At 51.7% G+C, this 23,877-nt stretch overlaps 1 protein-coding gene across 2 annotated transcripts in view; it reads right to left on the bottom strand.

Moving 5' to 3' along the window:
- Positions 1-23,877, bottom strand: part of ERGIC1 (endoplasmic reticulum-golgi intermediate compartment 1) — a 117,987-nt gene that overhangs the window by 16,390 nt on the left and 77,720 nt on the right. The window contains exons 5-9 of one of the 2 annotated variants that reach the window (XM_019027663.4): positions 21,216-21,340; positions 12,220-12,324; positions 9,763-9,823; positions 3,780-3,880; positions 1,010-1,132 (exon numbers count right to left, since the gene is read on the bottom strand). In XM_019027663.4, the coding sequence (XP_018883208.1) occupies positions 1,010-1,132; positions 3,780-3,880; positions 9,763-9,823; positions 12,220-12,324; positions 21,216-21,340 (515 nt within the window). Of the gene's footprint in view, positions 1-1,009; positions 1,133-3,779; positions 3,881-9,762; positions 9,824-12,219; positions 12,325-15,473; positions 15,682-20,358; positions 20,532-21,215; positions 21,341-23,877 lie in introns of those variants that run through there. The other variant, XM_055387375.2, reaches the window with a different exon arrangement.

The raw sequence follows: 23,877 nt of genomic DNA, 5'->3' as shown, positions 1-23,877 counted from the left end.
GCCATTTCTACTGGTAAATTCTACTTGAAGATGAAGCCAGTATAGCGGAAAGCAGATCCGAAGATAGAGACCTACTCCTGGCAATGTTTGAGGCTGGATCCAACCATGCCTGAGGCCTTCTACTCCTCAGGCCAGCTCAAGGTCTGGTTCTGGATCTTCGGTAACAGAGTCCTGACTAATACTGACCTAGTTATTGCGGGAAATGAAAGAGCCAAGGCCCTTGATCTTGAACCATCATTACAAGCATGAAGAAGTACAGAAGCATAAGGGCCTCCCAATGCCATATTTACCTTTAGGTCTCAGTTTCCAAATCTGTGAAGTAGGGATAGCCACCCTGTCTCTTCCACCTCAGCTAACTCTGGCTTCTTCAGTACCTCCTGGGCCTCTTGGGTAAAGAAGGGCACCCTGACCCTCCTGTTCTGACCCCAAGGACCTTCTGAATGGGAGGCCAGGAAACAGTAGACATGATAGAAATAATCAGCATAAAGGAAAACTAACATCAGCTTGAAGCTGCCCTAGAGAAAACTGGATGTGGTAGAGACCATGGCAAAAAAGAGAACAGAGAGGAAGGAAAGGGAAAAATCGGACCCTATCAGCAGCTATAACTGGAAATTAGACCTGGAAAAAAAATGAGTTAAATCTTTGGTGCAAAATTTACACATTAAAGGATAAACTCTGCTAAGAATAATTTCCATAACAATAAAAAGCTGGAGAAAATCCTAAACATCTAGTGGAACCATATGGAGATTTGCTTCAGGAATTAAATGGATTTCAGGGCATTCCCCTCTGGAAAATACTTTCTAGACAAAACGTCACTGATACTGATGTGTTTCTGACAACATTTCTCAGCATCCTTGGGGTCGAAGCCTCCTGTGCCCAGCCAGAGCCCCTAGCCCTGCAGGCTGCCTCCTGTTTCAGCGAGAACAGGTGAGGGGTGCCAAGGAAAGGGGCCCAGAGCAGGCGCAGGGTGGCTGGCTCAGGGCCCCACCCACTGCCCCAGGCCACTCACCGTGGTGATGAATCTGTACAGCGGCTGCCGTCTCTCTGTGTACTTGACCGTGATGGGGCTGAGGTCGTAGCGGAACCAGATTGCAGGGATGATGCGGCCCGTGTGGCTGTAGGCAACGTATTCCTGGGGTAGAGGATATAAGAATCAGAAGTACAAACTGTGTCTCAGGGTGGGCGGGGACTGGATTGCAGAGGGCCCCCCAGCAACCCTCCAGAAAGGACTTTCCTCCCTCTCTGCCCCACGAAGCCAGACTCCCCCACTCCCTCTCTCACATCCCTTCCCCTGGAGGCCCTAAACTCTGCCGTGCACAGCTGGGCATTTTTGACCCCCTTGGTTGTTTAGAAATTGACCATGTGAGCTGCAAGCAGGACCAGAATCAGAAAATAAATTAGAAAGCAGAGCTGTAAAAGGAAAAGTGCAATTTTTGGCTATTGCCTCCTTCAACCTCTGGGCCACGCGAAATCCATTCATTTATTCAACAATGGTTTGCTGAACGCCTCCACTGTGGTGGCCCATGGCTGGCTGCTGGGGACCCCGAGGTGAGCAAGTCCTGCCCTTTCCCCAGAGGGAGTCACAGTCTGCAGAAGGAGGAAGATATAAGAATATCCCTAACACTGCGATATCACGCATGTGGGATAGATGGACATGGAGTGTTGAGGGGAATGAATGAATGACCCATTCTCCCAGGCGGCATCTGGGAGACTGGGGAGGGGACATTCTGAGCCACACATGATGAATAAGCAGGAGTCCCAGTGTGTGTGTGTGTGGTGGGTGTAAATGCCATGTGGGGAGTGGGCTAGCTTCTTCAGAGGAATAGACTGAACTGCAAAGCCAGAAGGCCCCGCCCTGCCACCAACCTTCCTGAGAATGCACACAGCAGGGACTAAGGATACTAAGAGGCTGAGCTAACAGTGCATCCTTGGGCCAGCCCCTCCCTCCCTCAGGGACTTGGCTTCCCCATCTAAACACGGATGGGCCTGGGATGATGACCCCTGGGATCTCTCCAGTTTGGGCACTTCAAGGTGCTAAAGTCTGCAACAACTGGAGGCCAAATTGAACCACTGGGGTACTCCCAACCCCACATGCTGAGCCTGAGGAGCCCAGGCCGCTCTGGGGGTAAGTAACACTGAGCCCTCACCTCCCGCTGGGTTGCTGCTGCCTGCTCCCAGGGCAGAGTGTGGCTGTAGCCATAGAGAAGCTAAGCAAGCTGTATCTGGCTGCTGGGCTTTGCCAAAGCATTGGGAAAAGGAGCTTTGCGCAAGGGAAGACCAGCTTTCTCCAGGAGAGCTGCTGGGGCAGGGTGACTGTCTGGGTCACAACCCAGAGCTGAGGGACAGAGAAAAAGAGTGAAAAATAGCAGCAGTCAGTATCACTTACCTAAAGGCTTTTTTTTTTTGGTGGGCTAGGCATTTTTGAAAACATTGCCTCATGTGACAGCACTCTTATAAAGTATCATCTCCATTTTATGAATGAGTAAACTGAGGCACACAGTGGCTATGTGACATGTCCCGGGTCAATAGCTAGTGAATGACTGAGCTGGAATTTGAACTGCAGCGTGGTCCTGAGCTTGCATCTGTGCTTTTCCATCTGTTAGCTGCTATGAGCACGTGAGGGTTACAATGAGATGCCCCCCGTGAAACAGTGAATAAAAGAAACAGGGCTCCCGGGAACATCAATTTAGGGTGAGTCAGAACAGAGGGACTAAGTCATTGGACAGAGAGCAGCTCCCAGGTGGGCAGACTCACAGCCCCTTCCTCAGACTGAGGCGTGAGGTGATCAAGAAGCCAAGCTCTGGAGCCCAAGGAAAACCTGTTCTAATCCCCACTCCGCCACTTTATAGCTCTACAACCACCTCTCAGTGCCTCAATGGCCAAATCAACAAAATGGGCTCAATAACAGTCTCAACATCAGAGCTGTCATGATGATTGAGAAGACGGAAGAGGAGAGCTTAGCATGTCTAGCCCCCAGGAAGTACTCAATGAGTGACAGCTATGCCTCCTACTATTGTTATAATTAACTGAGCTAAACAGGTATCACTTATAAGGGGTTTGGGCAGCCTTGGAACAGAAGAAAAAGGACAGTCCTGGTGGTAAGTGGGAAAAACCCATCCACCAGGGTCTAGCAGGGGCGTTTCAACCAACAGGTTTCAAGTATTCATGTCCCATTGGTGGGATACCCCCGGGGAAGCCCAAGGCTGTCTTGTCTTGAGACCACTAATTGCTGGGTCATCCCACTCTGCAGACTCTGACCATGCTCTGCTGCCCACTAAGGCCTGGCGTCTTCTCCACGACTTTGAGTGTTGGGGTCCTGGGGACACCCCTGTCAATCAACAGCAAATTAATCAACAGCCATCTTGGTGTGACTCAGCAGCCTCATGAGTTTGGGTAAAGTGCCTGTGCCCTGAGAGCAGGAGTGTCTGTCTGTGTTGGGTACCCAGGGGTCTGTGTCTAAAAGACTCGGACCAGATGCAGGGCTGTTTGAGACCTGCAACCCCAGGACCTTTGTAGGACAGAGACTACCTGCTCTTTGTCAAACGCATCACACCCTATCTCCTGGTTAGATCTGTTCTCCTTGACTCTGAGACTGCCACATGGCAGGGACTGGGCCTTTCAATTTTACCCAGAGACAGCGCCTGGCCCAAGCTGACCCCCAGGAAAGGCCTCCCCAGAAAGGAACAAGAAAGTGCGTCGGTGCAGCCGCCTGTCGTCTCTGCTCTCCGTCAGCAGAGGGCGCCGCCGCACATAGCTCGGCCCAGCCACTGCCCGCGCACCTTGTTGGCCACCGTGTACTGGTAGGAGTACCGCTGCTTGCCACTCTTGTCCTCATAAACCGTGGGCACAATCTTCAGGATGTAGTCGTGGGAGGCCAGGGCTGCGGGAAGGACACAGCAGAATGAAGCGGGGGGACGGGCACTGCCCGCTGACAGCTCTATGTCATTTCAATCCTAAGCCTAAATTCCCTGGGCACGGCAGGGGGCTCATTCCCCAGTTTTACCACCAACCAACTGCTCTTCATCTTCTCCCCTTAGATACCGGGAAATGGGAGACTCTATCCATCAGGATGTTTCCTCCTGCACTGTGCACATTATTAAAATTCTAGAAACAACCCAAATGTCCATCAATAGAGCAACCATGAGAGAGTGTTGGCCGGGTGCGGTGGCTCAGGCCTGTAATCCCAGCACTTTGGGAGGCCGAGGCAGGTGGATCATCCGCAGTCAGGAGTTCGAGACCAGCCTGCCCAAGATGGTGAAACCCTGTCTCTACTAAAAATTCAAAAATTAGCCAGGCGTGGTGGCGGGTGCCTGTAATCCCAGCTACTCAGGAGGCTGAGGCAGGAGAATCGCTTGAACCGGGGAGGCAGAGGTTGCAGTGAGCTAAGATCACGCCACTGCACTCCAGCCTGGGCGACAGAGCAAGATTCCATCTTAAAAAAAAAAAAAAAAAGTGTGGGTGCTAGGAGCAGCTATTCTCCAACAGGGAAAAGAACCAAGTCATGGGACAGGATACACATGTGTCCATGGATTGGGGGAGGAGGAGACACTCTCTATCAATGTAAATATATAGGAGAATTATCTGGAAAGATGCCCAAGGAACCACAGGCAGCTTTAGTTTCGGGGGAGGAAGGCAGGATTTGAGAAAGATCCCATTTCATTGTACATCCTCTGACATTGTCTGAATAGTTTTACTTTTAAAACAAACTAGGTTTTCAGTATTAAAAAGAAAAGAGCCTATCAACCAGAAAAACTGGACCAATGAAGCACTGATGAACTGAAAATGGGGAAAGAAATCAACAGCAGATCAGTTCTTCCTGGATGGGGGAGCTGCTGAAGGCAGGGATGGAGCCTTACTCATCTCTGTCCCCAGAGCCCCGTGCAGGGCCTGGTACCAAGTGGACCGTGGCAAATGCTTACTGAATGAATGAACGGATGGAAGGATGACTGGACAGGGGCATGAATGAAAGCACAGATGAATCAGCTGCTGATAAGCGTGAGGAAACTGGAGTCCAATGCTGGGCTGATAGAATGCTGGCCCAGAGCTGCCAAATATCACTCAGGAAAGGTATGAACTCTCCTGGGCCTTCTGGGATGCTTACAGGAAGCTCATGGGCCTTCCACAATCTCAGGTCATGGACTACAGAGCTAAAATAACACAGAAATTTAGGCCTGTGGGTTCTAAGCCTGGTCGCAGAGTCGAGTCAGTCCTCTTCTGTAAGAAGGCTGGGGATGCAGACAGCATTCACTGCCCTGACACTCCCTCCCTGCCCCTTCCTGCCAAAGCCGTATCTCAGTAAGCAAAGGAAGTGCTTCTTGAATTGTTTTGAGTAGGTTCCTCTGAAAACCTGAGAAAAGTCCTGCAGCCACAGAGCCCAGTCCATGAAGACTCCAACATCCCTCTGTTCAACCCTGTAATGGTTCTCAGATGTCAGAAGCAGTCGAATCATTTGGAATAAAAAGACACCTGGACCTCTTTCCAGGAGCATCCCGCTAAATGGGTCAAGGGTGGAGCTCAGAATTTGCATTTTTAAAACAAGAGCCCAAGACCACGCTTGATAGTGGTGTCCAAACGCCCATTGTCCTAGGTTAAAAACTTGAAGGAATGAAAAAGTGAGTGCCTTATCAAAATCACCCCTGTAATATTTCTTGTTACAATTTGTACAAGGCCGGATGTGGTGGCTCATGCCTGTAATCCCAGCACTTAGGGAGGCCGAGGTGGGAGGATCACTTGAGGTGAGGAGTTCAAGACCAACCTGGCCAACATGGTGAAACCCCATCTCTACTAAAAATACAAAAATTAGCCAAGCCTGGTGGCACACACCTGTAGTCCCGGCTACTAGGGAGGCTGAGGCAGGAGAATCGCTTGAACCCGGGAGGTGGAGGTTGCAGTGAGCTGCCACTGCACTCCAGCCTGGGCAACAGAGCGAGACTCCATCTCAAAAAAAAAAAATTGTACAAAACACAGGTGATCACCAAGGACAAAACAAAAAATCACCATAAATTCACCATCCTCAGAAAACTATGGTTCACATTCTCACATATAAACTGCCAGACATGTTTATACATATATTTGTATTTTCCTAAAATAGGACCATACTGTATCTTTTTTTTTTTTTTTTTGAGACGGAGTTTCACTCTGTCACCCAGGCTGGAGTGCAGTGGCACAATCTCGGCTCACTGCAACCTCCACCCTCCGGGTTCAAGTGATTCTCCTTCCTCAGCCTCCTGAGTAGCTGGGACTACAGGCGCCTGCCACCGTGCATGGCTAATTTTTTGTATTTTTAGTAGAGATGGGGTTTCACCATCTTGGCCAGGCTAGTCTTGAACTCCTGACCTCGTGATCCACCCGACTCGGCCTCCCAAAGTGCTGGGATTACAGGCGTTAGCCACCGCGCCCAGCCATCTTTTTCTAAGAACTGAACATCGTGATCAACTTTTCAGGTCTAAGACACAGAACATAAGCTCCGCAGAGTTTGTTTTATTCATCTCTCTATCCCCAGAACCTAGCCCAATGCCCGGCATATAGTAGGTGCTCAATAAATCTTTGCTGCCTGACTGCCAGTAAGGTCCTGACACACCTCGCTCATCTTGGGCAGTTACCATGCTCAGTCAACCCCCTATGGCTGGACACTGACGTGGTTCCTCATTTTCAATTTTATAAACAATGACCTAATGAACATTATTTTCCTAGATCTTTGTACACTCTCTTAATTATTTCCTTAGCTTACTCTCCTATGAGTACAATTGATGACTCAAAGGCAATGACCATTTTTAAGGCCTTTGATACAATTTGCCAAATGCCCACTGGAGACACTGCAGTTAATTACACCCATGTGGATTCCTTGTGAGCTGACCATTCCTAGAGACTGCTGGCTCCAACCTGGTCTAGGCCGACCCACATTCCCTTCAGGCTCACTCCCTCCTCCCCTACCCGCAAAATCTTCTTACAGAAAAATTCAAACCTAAAACATAGGGAATTGTATAATGGACTCCCACGTACCCATTTCCCAACTTCAGCAATTACCAACGTATGGCCAATCTTATTTCATCCCTACCCCGCCACTGGAGTGGGGCCCAGAATCTGCATTCTTAAAACCAGTAGCCCATATATATGTATGTGTGTGTATACTTATACACACACACACACACACACACACACACACACACATATATATATATATGACAGCCCATATTATGTGTATACATATACATGACAAGCTGGTTTCATCCCAGTTATATCATTCAGGACCAGTTAAACAATTCAGTACCACAATACAAGATACAATTTGATATAGGAAAGTTTCTCCTTAGATTCTGCCCTAGAGGATCTCGTTCCTGAAGTTAGCTGCTGACGATAATGAAGAGAACGGCCAACATTTATTGAGCACTCACAATGTGGCAGGCTGTGTACTAAACTCTGTACACGCATCTCATTAATCCTCATAGCAAGGCTTAAGGTGGAGAGGATTCTTCCCACTTTACAGATGCAGAAACTGAGGCTTAGCAGAGTTAAATGACTTTCCCAAGACCACAGGGCTGGGAAAGAGTGGAGTCGGACACTGGAGGCCGAGGTCCTCATGACCGCACTCCACCACCATCTGGCAGGAGCTCTTCCACAGTGGCCTCCAGGCCTCTTATCATCGATCATATACCTACTATACCCTGGGTACAGGGCTGGGTCCTGGGGACAAAGCAGTGGGCAAGGCAGAGTGCTATGTTATAGCTGGTGCAACAGCCAAGGGCAGCAGATGACTGGGAGAGCAAGGTGATTTCAGAGAGTGGTCTATGCTAGGAAGGAAAAACAGGTTTGTCCTTAGGAGTGAGGGTTACTTTAGATAGGGTGACCAGTGAGGGCTTCTTGGAGACGGTGGCATTTGAACTGAGACCTTAATGCCAAGAAACAACCCCCATAGCAAGACCTGGGCACAGAGGGACCTACAAAGGCAAAGGCCCAGTGCCAGGGACTGAGCTTGGGAGCTGAGGAAATAAAAGCCAGCCCTTCCCCAGCTGTCCATTGCTTGATCTCATGCTTTTTTCTCTCCACTTAAGCCAGCCTGAGATAGCTTTCGTCACTAGCCCTGGAGAAGGCAAGGTTTTCTGTCCACACCCTCTCTCTGCTTGCACACTCTGGGCCTTCTTAGCTTGATCCTCTTTCCTGTCCAGCAGCTGAGGGTCCATTGTAGCTGCAGACATTTGTGGACGGCCGACGTCGGATGACATGTTACCATGACACAAAACGACAATGACCACAGCACCACACCAAGAATCATCTACCTCTATTACAACCAGACATTTGCACTCAAATAAGGAGGTGCTGCCGTATACTTATCCGTTGCTGGAGGCAGCATGAATGGGAACCAGACACAGCTGGAAAGCAATCGGGTAACAGAGCGCCAACCCTGTACACATCAGAGGCATTATTGCCACAGTGAAACACAGGAAACGACAGACACTTTCGGTGAGAAGACAATGACTTAGAAAAGCAGAGCAGAGTGGGGACAGATCACCTGAGGTCAGGAGTTCAAGACCAGCCTGGCCAACGTGGTGAAACCCTGTCTCAACTAAAAATACAGAAAATTAGCTGGGCATTGTGGCGGGCACCTGTAATTCCAGCTGCTCGGGAGACTGAGACAGGAGAATTGCTTGAACCCGGGAGGCTGAGGTTGCAGTGAGCCGAGACTGTGCCACTGCACTCCAACCTGGGTGACACAGGAAGACTCTGTCTCAAAAAAAAAAAAAAAAAAAAAAAAGCACAGCAGAGCTGCAAGATGGACAACTGTGCTCCCATTACAACTGGAAAGTAAGAAAATCGTGGCTATGTAATAAGGTCAAGTACAAAAAGCAGACGGTAAACTGCAATCCATGCCTTGGAAAAAAAGAAAAGTGAGTTCTGCTTAGGGACAAGGATTCACAGGGACACAGAAAAATGAGGTTCGATTTGTCGGGGGGGCAGGTCACAGAGGGATGTTTTCTTTGCCTTGGATCCCTGACAATGGGAGAGCAAACGCATTTCAGGAAATAATAAGAAAAGATGTGGGTTAAAAGGTGAGCTCAGGTGAGGAAATAAGAAAAATCCAGGTACCCTGTGCAGCAGTGGGTCTGCGGGTCTGCTTGAGCAGACAGGCCTCCCGGGCCCATTCTGTGCACGTGTCTGGGGCCATGTGAGCTCATGTGTGTTGGTGTGCACGAAAGGTATGCATGCTCTCCTGTCTGCGTGTGGAGATGTGCTGTTCTCTTTGATCTGGGCCAAGGTGCCAGGGAGCTAAGGAGGGCGAGGACTCTAGGAGGAGCCACTGTCGATGGGAGGAGTCTGAGCAGGAGGAGAGTGAGGTGTGGGGGAGGCAGCCATGTGGTCAGAGCTGACTGGGCCACCCACAGACCTGTTCTCACGGTGCGACCTGGAGGCAGAACAGATCCTGGTTCTGCCATAGCTCCCTGTGGGATCTTAGGTAATTAGTTCAACTAAGGATGATGACGTGGCTGTGATGACAGCAACAATAATGGTAATAGCTGGTATCCACTGCGTGCGTGTGTCTGCTGTGCCCCGGGACAAGCCTTCTTCCTTCTCCGTCAGGGTCTGGGTCTGGACGGGGCTGGGTCCACCTTCCCACTGGTTAGCTGTGGGAATGGAGTGTGAGCAGCAGCCTCCCTGCCTTGGAGTGGGTGCTGGACAGGCACCCCCATCTCTCTGCCCTCCCCCTCCCTGCCTGCTGTACTGGGCATCTTGGAGCAGAAGGCTGTTCCCAGCAGGGATACATACGGTTGGAGGTGAGTCTGTCTGCTCCCCCGAGAGCATTGAAAGCTCCGTGGATGTTCTGGACCTGTGGAAAAATGCAGTGAGGGGATGGTCCCCAGGACACCTCCACCTCCAGGCCTGGCCCTGGTTGTGGGGGACGGCCAGGTACCACCTGGTCTAGGAACCCTACCAATGTGTAAAAGGGGGCTCCAGCGGATTTGTGGGGAGCAAGAGGCAGCAGGGGCCTGGCACACAGTAGGCACAAGCTTGTTTCCCATCTCTAGCCCCTACTATGTGCTGCTCCATCCTGGCCCCTTCATATAATTTCATTTCATGCCCCTAATGATGTATTATTGGGCCCATTTTACAGAAGAGCAAATCAAGGCTTGGAAAGACACCAAAACTTGCCCGGCTGGTAAGTGGCTAAGCTAAACTCTGAAATCAGGTCTGTCTGACACTAAGCTGGACTCTTTCCATGAAGTCACACAGAAAATTCAAGTGAACATGGATTCTGGGTCCCAGAAAGTTTCTCCTGAGATCCCAAGGTCCTCTGAAAGGCCCATAGAGGAGTCCAGGCAGGGATGCCCCAGAGCTGTGGGCCCCCCATCATGTCTGCTGCAGAGAACATATAGCAGATGTGAAGAAAACCCTCCTCCGGGCAGTGGGGCGGGCTGCTGTAGAGTGGGGCTGAAAACCACATCTCACCTTTTCTCTGAGGACAGTGGGAAACCAGGTTGGCCTCAAGGAACATCTAAAGAAGGACAAGGCATACCTGGTAAATGGAGCATGCTACCATGGGCATGGTTAACAGGGGTTATCGAGGTAGACACCCTGGAGGGCTTCCTGGAGGAAATGACATTGACACCAAGATCTGGAGGAAAGTGGGAAGTTAAACTGGCAAGCAGCATGTACAAAGGCTTGAGTATGGAGACAGGCCCACGTGGCTCCCAGGAGGAAGGAGAGTGAGGTATTTGAATAGAAGGAGGAGACATCGGAGAGGTAGGTGGGGACATGATTCTGTGGCCACTCCAGGAGCAGTGGGCAGCAGCGGGGTGGCGTAATCCCTGATCCTGGTCTCAGGCGGCTGATGTTTACTGAGCGCTTAACATACCTGCATGTTCTCAACAAGCAATTCCTCAACAACTGGAAGGAACTGCAATTTCTCAACAAGGAAAAGGAAGTTTGTCTATTTGCTGTCTTGAGACTGACCGTGTGAAGGCTTCATTTCTAACCCATGAGAACGGTGGTTACAGAGACAAGAAGGCTAGAATGTTCTCTTCCATTGTGATGTGACATGGCTTTATCTCACATTTATTTGTAACATTTATTTTTATTTTTATTTTTTATTTTTTTGAGAGGAGTCTTACTCTTTCACCCAGGCTGGAGTGCAGTGGCACGATACCAGCTCACTGCAATCTCCACCTCCCAGGTTCAAGTGATTCTCCTGCCTCAGCCTCCTGAGTAGCTGGGATCACAGGTGCCTGCCACCACGCCCAGCTAATTTTTGTATTTTTAGTAGAGACAGAGTTTCACCATGTTGGCCAGGCTGGTCTCAAACTTCTGACCTCAAGCAGTTCTCCCGCTTCAGCCTCCCAAAGTGCTGGGATTACAGGAGTGAGCCACCGCACCTGGCCTGTACCATTATTTGATCAACATCTGTCTTCCCCCCTAGACTGGAAGCTCCAGGTGGGCAGGGACCATGTTTGTCCTCACCAAGGTATGCAAGGCCTGGACACGGTAGGTACTTTGTAAATATTTGTTGAATAGATGGATGGACAGAAAATGAATGGATGGATGGGCCCTAAGCTAAGTTCTGTACATTTTTTTTTTTAAAATCAGATTTCCACCCCACTAATGACTAAACTTGGGACTGTAGTTTCTGTGTCCTTCTGTTTTGCCCCTGCACGTGGCAATGCGAGACCGCTGCTCCTCTCCCCTCCACCTGCCTCGGTCTGGGCCCTTCCCTCACCTCCCTGCCTATAGTCTTGCCTCCTGGGTCCATCTTCCTCATTGCAGATGGGTGCTCTGAGTCACCAACCAGACCTTCAGTCTCCACCTTCCTCAATCTACCATGGGTCTCTCGCACCCCACACACCTCACCTGCCGGCTCCCACTTCAGGCAAGTGCTCTGGGCCCTCTCAGCTGCCAAGCGAGCCCTTGTGCCCTGGACCATCTCGGCACAGAACATGCCGTGTCACATACGCTTACTGATCCGTTTTTCTGAAAGTAACCTTGACGGTCTTTCACATGAAAACCACCAGCTGGGTGCTCCAGGAGAGGGGTGATGTTTGAGACGCCCCCTGCCTAGGACCCACTTCCCTGTTCTGTTCCTGGTGAAACCCTTCTTACCCTTCCAGGCTTGGCTTAGATGTCACCTTAAGGGTAACTCTTCCTTGTGCCCAGAGAGGGCAGAGGGCACTGGGTGACAGAGCCCCTGAAGGCCCACCCCCAGCCATGCCATCTCGAGTGTCCCCTGCTCACCTGTAGCGTGTCCCCAAAGGAGAGCTTGTGGATGACATGCGTCATGTCTGGGTTCTGTGGCTGGGCTGTGGCACTGTGTGTGGACACGTGGAAGTTGCCGGGGACCTGGGGGAGAAATGTGAGTTTCAGGAGTTTGGTTGATTCTCCAGGGGGCGGAACATTGGGGCCTCACCCTGTGTGATCCAGGGAGGACACTGGAATCAGGCAGATCTGGGTTTGGATCCTGCTTGTATCATTTTCAACTGTGCAAAGGAGTCACCCCATCTCTCTGGGCCTCAGGCTCCTCATCTGCAGAATGGGGGCACTACCATAGCTTCCGCGGGGGCTGCCAGGACTATCTGGTGAGAGGGTGCATGTGAAGTGCCCATCTGGGCGACGGGCACAAAGCCAGGACTCATGGCAGCTGCTCCCCCTCCAGCTCTGTGGATTCCGGGCGGCTGACCCCACAGTCAGCTGGGGGATGACCTTTGAGCCTGCAGACTAATGGGGATTCCTCGGACTCCAAACCCCTATCATTTCCTACCCAACTTTGCCCCAGTGCCCTAGACAGGGGATCCCTGATGGACAGACTGTGGTAGCCTCATCTCTTCCCTGGGTCTCAAGCCCTTGCAGAGCCAAGTGAGCAAGAGGTGCTGGATGAGTATTTACAGAACAAAGGATGCTGGTGACAACCATGTGGCAGGGGCCACTGCAGCTTCTCCTTGTTTCAGCACGAAGTCCCTCCTCCTACCCCCCTCCCCCTCCTCCTCCCAGATGCTTAGACTAGAACCCTTGGTATGATCCTGGAACCCCCCTTTCTCACTCCCGACATCCCATCCATCAGCTGAAACCCTGTCAGCTCCACCTTCCAAACACACCTGGTGCCTGACCTCTTCTCTGCTGCCCTGGTCCAAGGTCGTCTCTTCATGGACAAGAATGGCAGGCTCCTCCCTGGGCTCCCAGCTTCCACGTTCCCCACAGCCTGGGCCTTTTCCCAATAATGACTGTTAAGATCTTTTTAAACCCTACATCAGATCTCATCACTCCTCTGCCCAGAACCCTCCACGGCTTCTATTCTCTCAGAGTCCAGGTCCATGTCCTCATGGTGGCCCACAGGCCACATCTGGCCACTGCCCAAGCATCGTGTCCCCACCTCTTGGCCTCCTGCTGCTGTGTCCTCTGCTGCTTCCTGTCTGGTCTCCCTGCTGTGCCGGGAACAGCATCCAGTGTGGCCCCATTTTAGGCCTTTGTGCCTGCACCCCTTCCTGGGACCCTCTTCCACATGGCCCTCCCTCGGCCCCTCAGGGCCCAACAGAGAGGCCCTCCATGTCCACCTGTGCAAAAGAGCACCCTGGCCCCCATTCCCCATCCCCTTACCTCCTACAGCCTCTGGGATCACCTGCCATCTCATACCCATCCTGTTCTCGTCTGCCTCCTCCCATTAGCATGTCCACGCCCTGCTGTGCTCCCCAGACTCCGATGCATAGCAGGTGCTCAACAGACACTTATTGAATGAATGAATGACTAAACAAACAACACTGAATCCTTTGACTTTGTCATCCGATAATTCCCATTTTACAGAAAAGAAAATGGAGGCTCAGAGCAGTGAAGAAACTTGCTAAGGTCACATGTCGAGAGCTGCAGTCTCAGCTCACGTCTGTTGGACGCGCTGCTCCCTCCTCTGATGCCTGGATGCCATCTACCTCCGCAGCCTGGGCTGATGGCCACATGGCGCCAGTCCTTCAGGAGATGCCGGGACTGGGGAGATGAGCAGACAAGAATCTGGCCTTGGCCAAGCCCCTGTGACACAGACTTGGAACAGACAATGAGACTCTGTGGGATCCACCCTGGCCCAGAGGAATTTGCAGACCATGGGGGTTATAGGGAAGGCCCCCGGCTCAATTGAGGGTGCAGGCTGTATTCAGGGAGGGCTTCCCAGGGGGAAGGGCATCCTGTGTTAAGGCTCTGAAGATGAGTCTGCATTACTCAGGAAGAGAGCGAAAGGCATCTGGGCAGAGGGAACAGCATGAACAGGTGCAGAGGACAGAAACTGCCCAGCATGTGGGCTGTCTAAGGAACTAAGAGTCTGGTATTATTGAACTCCAAACGAGACGGAGGTGGCGGTGCTGACAGCAGCAGGAAACAAAGAGGCACAAGGGAGGAGTTGGGGCTGTTTATCAAAGGTCCCCAAATGCCACACTGAAAAACTCAGGGGTTACCTTATTCCAGCCCAATGAAGAAGACTGTGCGAGCTGTGTCTGAGGAGGGAATATAGCTTATCGTGCAGCAGCCCATCAACGTCTGATTTTGTAAGCATGTCTGTTTCAAACACAAAGTTGTGGACTTCCTGCAGGAATATTCCTACTTCAGCAGGGCCCGAGCTTGTGACTGACAGGGGAGGCATCAAGCTGACAGTCTGTAGCCTCGGCCTCAGCAAACTCGCAGTGGAGCGAGCTGCAGGCTACAGCGGAGAAGGGACACTTGCTGGGTCAGGAGTGGAGCAGAAACGACGGCGTGGCAAGATCTCCCTCAAGGGACAGCATCGCCTGCTTCAGGGACCCAGTAACCCAGAGTAGAGCGGTTGCTCTGAGTTCTACACTTGGCCTCAAGCCCAGCCCCACTTCCTAGCTGGGGAGCCTTAGGCGAGGTCAGTAACCACTCCATGCCTCAGTTTCTCCATCAGCAAAATGGGCGTAAAGCCAGAAGGCTACTGGGAGGATTCACTGAGGTGATGCATACAAAGCAGCCCGCAGCTGGCCTCAGATCGTGTTTGTAGGGTGAACACGTTTGTCACCGGAGCCAACCAAGAAGGGCCCTCCCGGAAGAGGGAACACTCACAGGCAGGGCGTGAGGAAAAGCCCACTGTGGGTTTTAACATTTATGCCTCATTTTCACCGATAAAAATAACGCCTGGGTACATTTTCATGATAAAACAGTCATGAGACACAGTCAGACTAAAGACCCTGTTGCTGACCACCCCTGGGAGTAAGAAACCCACAGCCACAAGGCGTGTGTCCTCCCAGAGTTCTTCTACGCAGTGACACAGGGCCTTCCGCAGATCGGGCCATGGCAGAGTTCAGAACTGGGATTGGGGCCTGGGCCGCGTGCGTCCTGGAGTGAAGTGAGTCAAGAAGGCTGTCCCCTCAGCACCTGCCACCCCTGCCGGGCCGCGCGAGGCTGTGACTCAGGAACCCACTCCCCCTCCACACCAAATACATCACAGGTGGCTGACTCATGCCAGCACATGCTGGGCTGAAGAAAGAAACAGCAACGCTTTTAGAGCCTGTGACTTAGGAACCTACGTCAGTGTCTCTGATGGATTTTAAAAACATATAGCTGGAGCCAGGCCCCATACCCCTCACCCCATCCTGTCCTCCTCCTGCGGGGCTGGCTGATGAAACGAGGTCACCGTGGGGTCTCTGGTGGGGCTGCCGCTGCTGCTCAAAACACGCCAACTCTGACATCTGGCTGCTGGTCAACTTCCTGGGGGTCGGATAAGGAGGCCGTGGGACAAGTCTCAGCCTGATGCTGGGAGAGAGGTGTGGGGGCTGGCTGCTGACTTTGCCATCACAGCACACGGACCCCGGTGGCTTCTTTGAGCACCTCTTGATGGGCGGTTCCTCAAAGAGAAAGTGGCTGGGCTGGGGTGGGGGACGGTCTCTACTCCCTCCAGAAGTATGGGGCAGAGGGTGCCCTAGGCTGTGACCTGGGGCTCACAGACACAGCTGGTCATGACATGTGTAACCAAGATGTTGGGAGAAGCAGCCACAGGCAGTGAGCTCAGAGGGCCAGGGCCCTGGTGCTAGGCTGCCTGTGTTAAAATCCTGGCTGCGTGACCTTGACCAGGTCACTTAACCTCCTGTGCCTCAGTTTCCTCCAGGCTACTGTGAAGACTAAAGGAGCTAATATGTGGAAAGGGCTGGTTAAGAACCTAGTATGTGGCAGCCATAACGCGGGTCTAAGAAAGGCTGGTGTGAGCCTTTCAAAGACTCCCTGGCACTCCCCTGACCAGAGAAGGCCCATTTCTTGGACGCCCTCCATGCGCCTTCCACAGGCGCACTTGTAAGGTGGGTGCCAGCTGATGAGGTCATGGAAACTTTGCACTGACGGGAGATAAGGCAGGCCAGGATGCTTGTCCAGTCTCTACTGCAGAGTTTGTTCATGTTTCACAGCCTGTGAGGTATTATTATCCCCATTCTACAGATGAGGAACCTGAGGCTCAGAGAAGCTAAACTGCCCAGAGTCATTCAACCAGTGACCATGGTAGCCGGGATCCTTGACCACAGGTCTGTCTGACCCCAAAGGACAAGTTCACCCAGAGCTGGCTGGGGGCTCCAGCACAGCCCATTCTAAGGGGAGCAGACTGCAGTTTTGGGCGTGTTTGCCAAGAGGTGGGAGGGCTTGGTGGCAGGGCTGTCTCGTGGGTTGTCACTCCAGGTGCTTGAATAAGCACGATCCCTTCTTGATCACCATCTGGGGCATATATATTTTTTCAGCCCAGGTGGTTGCATCTCCCCGGGGGCGGGGGGCCCACAATGAGGAGGTGTGTGTGTACGTCTGTTCATCTGTGCATCTTCATCTTCAGCCTTCAGACAGGGCTTCCTTTGTAACCTCAGGGGTCTCCTCCTTCATTCTCCACCACAGCACCCCGTCATTCTCTTCACGGCTGCTTTATCAAAATCACACATTTCCTGTTTACCTGAGCACTGGCTGTCCCCCCGTTATAGACCATGGGCCACCAACGGCGGGGAACGTGGCTGTTTCTCTCCCATTGCAGCCCAGCGCCAAGCACAGAGCCAGGCGTGAGGTGGATGCTCAATAGCACGAAAGCCTGAGTGGAGTGGTCAAAGGGAGAGGCCAAGTCAAGGAGGAGGCACAGGCAGCAGCCGCAGCGTGATGAGGGGTGTGGTGGGGAGTGAATGTGGGCAGGCAGGGAAGGGGAGGGAGGACTTCCCCTGAGGGACCCACATCAGCTGAGGCCTGTGGGTGAGTAGTGGTTCCCCAAGAGGATGAGGTGGGGACAGAGGGAGGGTATGGAGGCCCAGCAGAGGTCCCCCATCAATCCCCCCACCTGCCTGCCGGCACTGTGAACCTCTCCAAGGCCTTAAACCCCCAAATGTGGCCTGCATCTGGCTCTCCTTGCTTCGTAAGGACGTGGCTCCTGCAGCGGCCCCTTCTCTCCTCATCATCAGCGTTTTCTGGAGCACTCTCTGCAGCACTTAGATCACTGTCCATTCCAACCCTGCCTTCCAGAGCCTGGCAGCGCCAGCCCTGCTCTTTGATATCTATACATATGTTCTTTTCCAGGCTGCAGGCTCTGCCCAGCCTTTGCTTCCTCCTTCCTGTCCGACTGCCCCTTCTTGCACCTTTTGTTACCCCTGCATCTCCCTACCTCGAAGTGACTGGGGGGGCGCCAGAACTCAGTCCTCAAACTGCGATTCTCTCCAGACCTTAGGTTCTTAAGGCTTTTGGTGCCACGGATGATCCTTTGCCAGTCTAATGATACCTACGTTTTAAATGCTTAAAATGTTTTAATGCGTAAAATGCATAGGATTACAAAGTAAAGAGATATTTAAATAGTAATTAAAATATTTAAAAATCCACATTTGAATATGCTGCTTTACTGATGCATCAAATAAGATGACCTAGCGGTGGGTCTAACAGTTACTGTAATTTTTATTGACTGATTGATTAAGGGTTTCACTCTGTCACCCAGGCTGGAGTGTGGTGGTGCGATCTCAGCTCACTGAAGCCTCTACCTCCCTGGGCTCAGAAGACTCTCCCACCTCGGCCTCCCGAGTAGCTGTGACTACAAGCATAGGCTTGGTTAACTTTTGTATTTTTTTGTAGATACAGGGTTTTGACATGTTGACCAGGCTGGTCTTGAACTCCTCAAGTGATCCACCCACCTTGGCCTCCCAAAGTGCTGGGATTACAGGTGTGAGCCACTGCACCTGGCCAGTCACCGTAATTTTAAAACAGTGGTGCCTATAAACAGTCTCTGGAAATTATCTGCAACAACTGTAACGTGCTATAAATATCGGCAATTTCCGTTGTTGAGGAGGTCCCAGGCACTGCTACTACTACTGTGGTTTGTGGCCTACATTCATCGCAGATGGAAATGCTAAACTTTAGATCGAGTTTAGCAAAAATAAAGATGCCAGTTTTTCCCCCATCCAACTTCACAGATCTCTTGCATTCAATCCGCTCTTCTTGGGGGTGTCTGTGGACCCCAGGTTTAGAACACGGATCTACAGCCTCTCCGTAGGTAATCTTGCTTAAACCAATGCTCCTCAAACTTCAGTGGCATCAGAATCTCTGAGGGGCGCTTGTTCTAGCACAGAGTCGGTGGGTCTCAGGGGGCCTGAGAATCTGCATTCCTAACAGTCTCCCAGGTGATGCTGATGCTGCTGGCCTGGAGGCTTAAGGAGCCCCCACTTTGAGGACCCATGACTTCCAACATCATCTATTCACTGATGACTCCCACCTCAACATCTGTGGTCCAGAACCCTCTCCTGAACTCTCCACACCTCCAGCTTCCAATTTCACCTCTCCCTGTAGACACCTAATGGGAACCCCAAAGGAAACCAGAGTGGAATGACCAATGCCCAGCCCTACCTACTTCCCACAGAATCCAGGCTTTTCTAAGCTTCCATGTCTAGAAACAGGACCACCCGGTTGTCAAGACAAAGATGTCAAAGGTTTCTTTGCTTCCACATGTGCCCTCACCCCCACATCCGATTGTTCATTGAGTCTTATTGATTCTGCCTCCCTAATCGGACCACATCTCCCCAGCTCCACTGCCACAACCACTGCCTGCCACCCTCTCCAGCCCAGCCCCATTCTTTTTTTGTTTGTTTTGAGATGGAGTCTCGCTCTGTCGCCCAGGCTGGAGTGCAGTGGTGCGATCTTGGCTCACTGCAAGCTCCACCTCCCGGGTTCATGCCATTCTCCTGCCTCAGCCTCCTGAGTAGCTGGGACTACAGGTGCCTGCCACCACGCCCGGATAATTCTGTTTTTTTTGTATTTTTAGTAGAGGCAGGGTTTCACCATGTTAGCCGGGATGGTCTCGATCTCCTGACCTCGCGATCCACCCACCTCGGCCTCCCAAAGTGCTGGGATTACAGGTTTGAGCCACCGCGCCTGGCCACCAGAGCCATCCTTCTAAAGGTGTGTGGTCCAGCAGAACTTTCCTCAGCGATGGAAGTGCTTTCTCTCTGCACTGTCTAACGCTGTGGCCCCTAGCCAACACGTGGCTTTGAGCACTTGAAATGTGGTTGATGAGAATGAGTGACTGAAATTGTACATTTTATTTAATTTGAATTAATTTAAATAGCCTTATGTGGCTGGTGGCAACCTATTGGATAGTCCAGTTCTAAGGCATAAATCTGATTACATTGCCTCCCTGTTCAAAACCCTCAAATGGCTTTCCATCACAACCACCATAAAATCCAAATTACAGGGCATGGCAAAGGTGCTGTGTGGCAGCTCATGGGCAGAGAGAGCCCCCAGTGAACCGCGACCCCCAGCATCCCTGCCTCCTGGTATCTCCTCCTCCTGAGGGCCTGGGCTGGTGCGAGACTCACTTTAACCCATAACATGCAGCAGATTTCTCCCAGCAACAGTCGAAACCTTAAGAAAGCCTTGCGGCTTCTGCTTTAGCACTTAATGGAGCCCTGAACTGTCACGTAAGAAGTCCACCCTGCTTGACAGATGACCAGGCCTGGCCTTCCAGCTGCCTGCCAGGGACTGTGGGAAGGGACAGCACACACCCTCTCTAAAGGGGAACACTGCCCATTGGTGCCAGGTCATTGTCATAGCGGGAACACGGACCCAGTGTAGTGAGAGCCTCTGACTTTTAAAAGCCAGAAATCTGGACTCCTGATCTTTTCATACTGGTTCTGATGCAGTTAAATGCTATACTGGACAAACAAAATTTATCTTTGGGCTGGATGTGGCCAGTGACTTTGCAACCCCAGCTCAGGTGTCAGGGTCTGGAGGAAGGGCGTTCTGAGCAGAGGCTGCAGGAGGGACAAGGAGAAGCCAGGAGTGGCCAGTGGCTCAGTTTGGCTGGGGCTGGGAAGGGGAGTTGTGGGACATGCAGATAGCTGTGTGACCTCGGGCAAGACACGTAACCTCTCTGGGCCCCAGCATCCTAACCTGTCCAATGGTGCTGCCTCACAGCGTTGTTGAGAGGCTCCACTGTGACAGTACCGAGCTTCGAGGAAGGCCGGCACGTGCTGAGCAAAACCCTGCCAGCTGCCACCGGGTGCCTCGGCCCTCCCAAGGGCACTGCGTTCACCCACTTGACTTAGGATCTGAAGCTCCTGGTTCTGAGGACAAAACAACAGTGAACCTTGAATGGTCCTTCCGAGCGGACAAGGTACTTTCAAGCCCACCTCATCTCACTCCCCTTGGCTTTATTCCTCATCACTGCACTTAGCATCCCTGATGCTTTCTGGTTTGTAGACTGTCTCCCTCCACCAGAATGGGAGCCCCACCAGCAGCCCAGGAACGCTGCCCCAGAGCCTATCACCGACGCTGGAACACAGAACGTGCTCATTCAAACATTTTTCTGAATGAATGAATCTGCATTAGCTCATTTAATCCCCACACAAACTTTGTGAAGTGGGTGGTATCGTGATACTATTATCGCCATCACACCCTCAGCCTAAGATGGGTCAAGTGACTTGTAGGGGCCAAGAGGGGGTAGAGCTGGGACTTGAACCCAGGGCTGGGGGCTGCAAATCCTCAGGTCTTCTCATCATCGTCTCCCTCATTGGAGAGAAGAGTAGCTCCTTCCTGAACCAGCCATCAGGGGCTTAAAACCCCAGGAAGCCTGGACCTCCCATCCAGATTCTCAGCAGGAACGGCCAGGCAGCTGGACACGAACCCTCGCTTGCTGGGGGCTGTGTTGGGGTCAGGTCGAGTGAGTGCCTCCACAACCAGTTTCCAGGGAGCGGGGAGACAGCAGGAAAGGGGAGCAGGTAGAAAGGGCTGAGGCAGGGCTTCCATACCTTGTTGATGCTGAACTGCCCCTCGAAGCGGCAGCCTGCCCCATTGTTCAGCGGGATCTTCATGGAGTTGTCAATGTGGCCCACTTCGTGCCTGCCCATCTCATCCTGAATGTCAAGCCCGACCACTGCAGGAGCCAAAGGGAGACAGCAGTCACAAACCCAGAGATGCAGGAGGATGGGGGCCAGCCTGTTCTTTCTGGGAGCCTTCATTCATCCATTGCAGGGGCAAGCCGGGCTGGGGACCTCCAGGAGCTCATGGTCTGGGGTCCAAAGACTACAGGTGACAGGGCAATGACTCTGCTAAATGTGAGGCCGAAGGGGGCGGTGCATAGTAGGGGTCCCGGGGCCACCCTGGGGTCTGCCATACTGGTCCTCTGAATCTGGGTCCTGCCTCAGGTACTTAACCTCTGGATGCCTCAGTTTCTTTCTCTGTAAGATGGGGGACTGACCATAATTGAACCCTCCTTGAAAGATTATGGGGATCAAATAGTTCATAGATGTAGAAAATGCTTAGGGTCTGATGAATGCTAGGTGGAAAGTGCTTAATAAATGTTAGCTCTTGTATCTCAGATAGTCTTTGTATTTTTTTTTTTTTTTTTGAGACAGAGTCTCGCCCTGTTGCCCAGGCTGGTGTGCAATGGCAGGATCTCGACTCACTGCAACCTCCGCCTCCTGCGTTCAAGCAATTCTCCTGCCTCAGCCTCCCAAGTAGCTGGGATTATAGGTGCCCGCCTATACAAAACATTTTTTTTTGTATTTTTAGTACAGATGGGGTTTCACCATGTTGGCCAGGCTGGTCTTGAACTTCTGACCTCAGGTGATCCACCTGCCTCAGCCTCCCAAAGGGCTGGGATTACAAGTGTAGGCCACCATTCCTGGCCTTCAGAGAGTTTTTGGGTTTATAGGGTGAATAAGCTCAGGCCTCCCATCCACTCATCCATCATTCACTTACTCATTCATTCACACATTCCTTTACCCATCGCCTATGCTACCAGCCCTATGATAAGCACCAGGGATGCACAAAGGGAAAAGATAGGCCCTGCCCTCTGTCACCTCACTGTGACTCAGATGGCTTCCCCATCTGTAAAATGGGCAGGCCAATGCCAACTGCATCCCCAGAGATGGTCCAAGTAGCCAGTGGTGAGATGATCCCTGTGAACTATGGAAATGTAGGAATTTCCCTGGCAGGAGCGCTAGAAAGGAGGTGCCATACAGAGGAAGAACAGCTGGAAGCAATTTTAAAGAGGGACAACCTTAAAAGGGAAAATTGGGAACAACTCTGTGTTCCTCGATGAGGACAGAGAAGTAAGTGAGGATCCAGCCATAGAAGGGAACGCGCTGGAGCCATTCGAAATGACCCTCACGGGTCCACAGGACACGGGAAATGCCAATGGTATAATGTGAAGTTTAGAGAAAACACAAGCAGGTCCGCTTTTCACTCAGCAGTTCCAACGTTGCAGCCTGTCCTCTAGATCCACAATGTGTGTGCAAAGCTGCTCAGGCAACCTTATCTGAAATAGTGGCAATTGGAAGCAATTCAACTGCTTGTCACTGGAGCCAGTGGAACAGCCCTCTTCCCAGTGCCATGCGGCAGGTACAAAGAATGGGCTAAATGCAGGTGTGTGGAGGAGGCTCACAGCAGATCAGTGGCTGAGTTACTAGCGCTGAGACCTCGAGCAGGTTGCCTAATCTCTGTGCCTCAGTTTCCTCTTCTATCACAGGCTTGTTGTGAGGGTTAAAGAAAAGTAAAACAGGACTGGGCACAGTGGCTCACGCCGGTAATCGCAGCACTTTGGGAGGCCAAGGTGGGCGGATAACTTGAGGCCAGCAGTTCGAGACCAGCCTGGCCAATATGGCGAACCCCATCTCTACGAAAACCACAAAACATTAGCTGGGCGTGGTGGCAGGTGCCTGTAATCCCAGCTACTCGGGAGGCTGAGGCAGGACAATCGCTTGAACCCGGGAGGTGGAGGTTGCAGTGAGCTGAGACCATGCCACTGTACTCCAGCCTGGGCAACAGAGAAAAACTCTATCTCAAAAAAAAAAAAAAAAAAGAAAGAAAAGAAAAGTAAAATAGCACTTACTATGTGCTAGACTCTCTTCTAAGTGCCTTTTATGTAAGAACACACCTTCCTGGCTGGGCGCGGTGGCTCACGCCTGTAATCCCAGCACTTTGGGAGGCTGAGGCGGGTGGATCACGAGGTCAGGAGTTTGAGACCAACCTGGCCAATGTAGTGAAACCCCATCTCTACTAAAAATACAAAAAATTAGCCAGGCGTGGTGGCGGGCGCCTGTAATCCCAGCTACTCAGGAGGCTGAGGAAGGAGAATGGCTTGAACCCGGGAGGCGGAGGTTGCAGTGAGCTAAGATCGTGCCATCGCACTCCAGCCTGGGTGACAGTGTGAGACTCTGTCTCAAAACAAAACAAAACAAAACAAAAAAAACACCATTTAAACACCCCTGTGGGGAAGATAATATTATCAGTCTCATTCTACATCTAGGGCAACTGAGGCACAGAGACCTCACCACTAGGTAACAGCAGAGCCTGGAATGAAATCCAGGTGGATTTGCTTCTGAGCCCACACCCTTCAGCCATTCTGCTAAGACACCTCAAATCCCAGTGGATTTAACATAGCCAAAGGACGCAGGACAGGGCCTGGCC

This window comes from Gorilla gorilla, chromosome 4, assembly GCF_029281585.2.
Source record: "Gorilla gorilla gorilla isolate KB3781 chromosome 4, NHGRI_mGorGor1-v2.1_pri, whole genome shotgun sequence".
NCBI lineage: Eukaryota > Metazoa > Chordata > Mammalia > Primates > Hominidae > Gorilla > Gorilla gorilla.
This window is presented reverse-complemented; position numbering and strand designations above follow the sequence as displayed.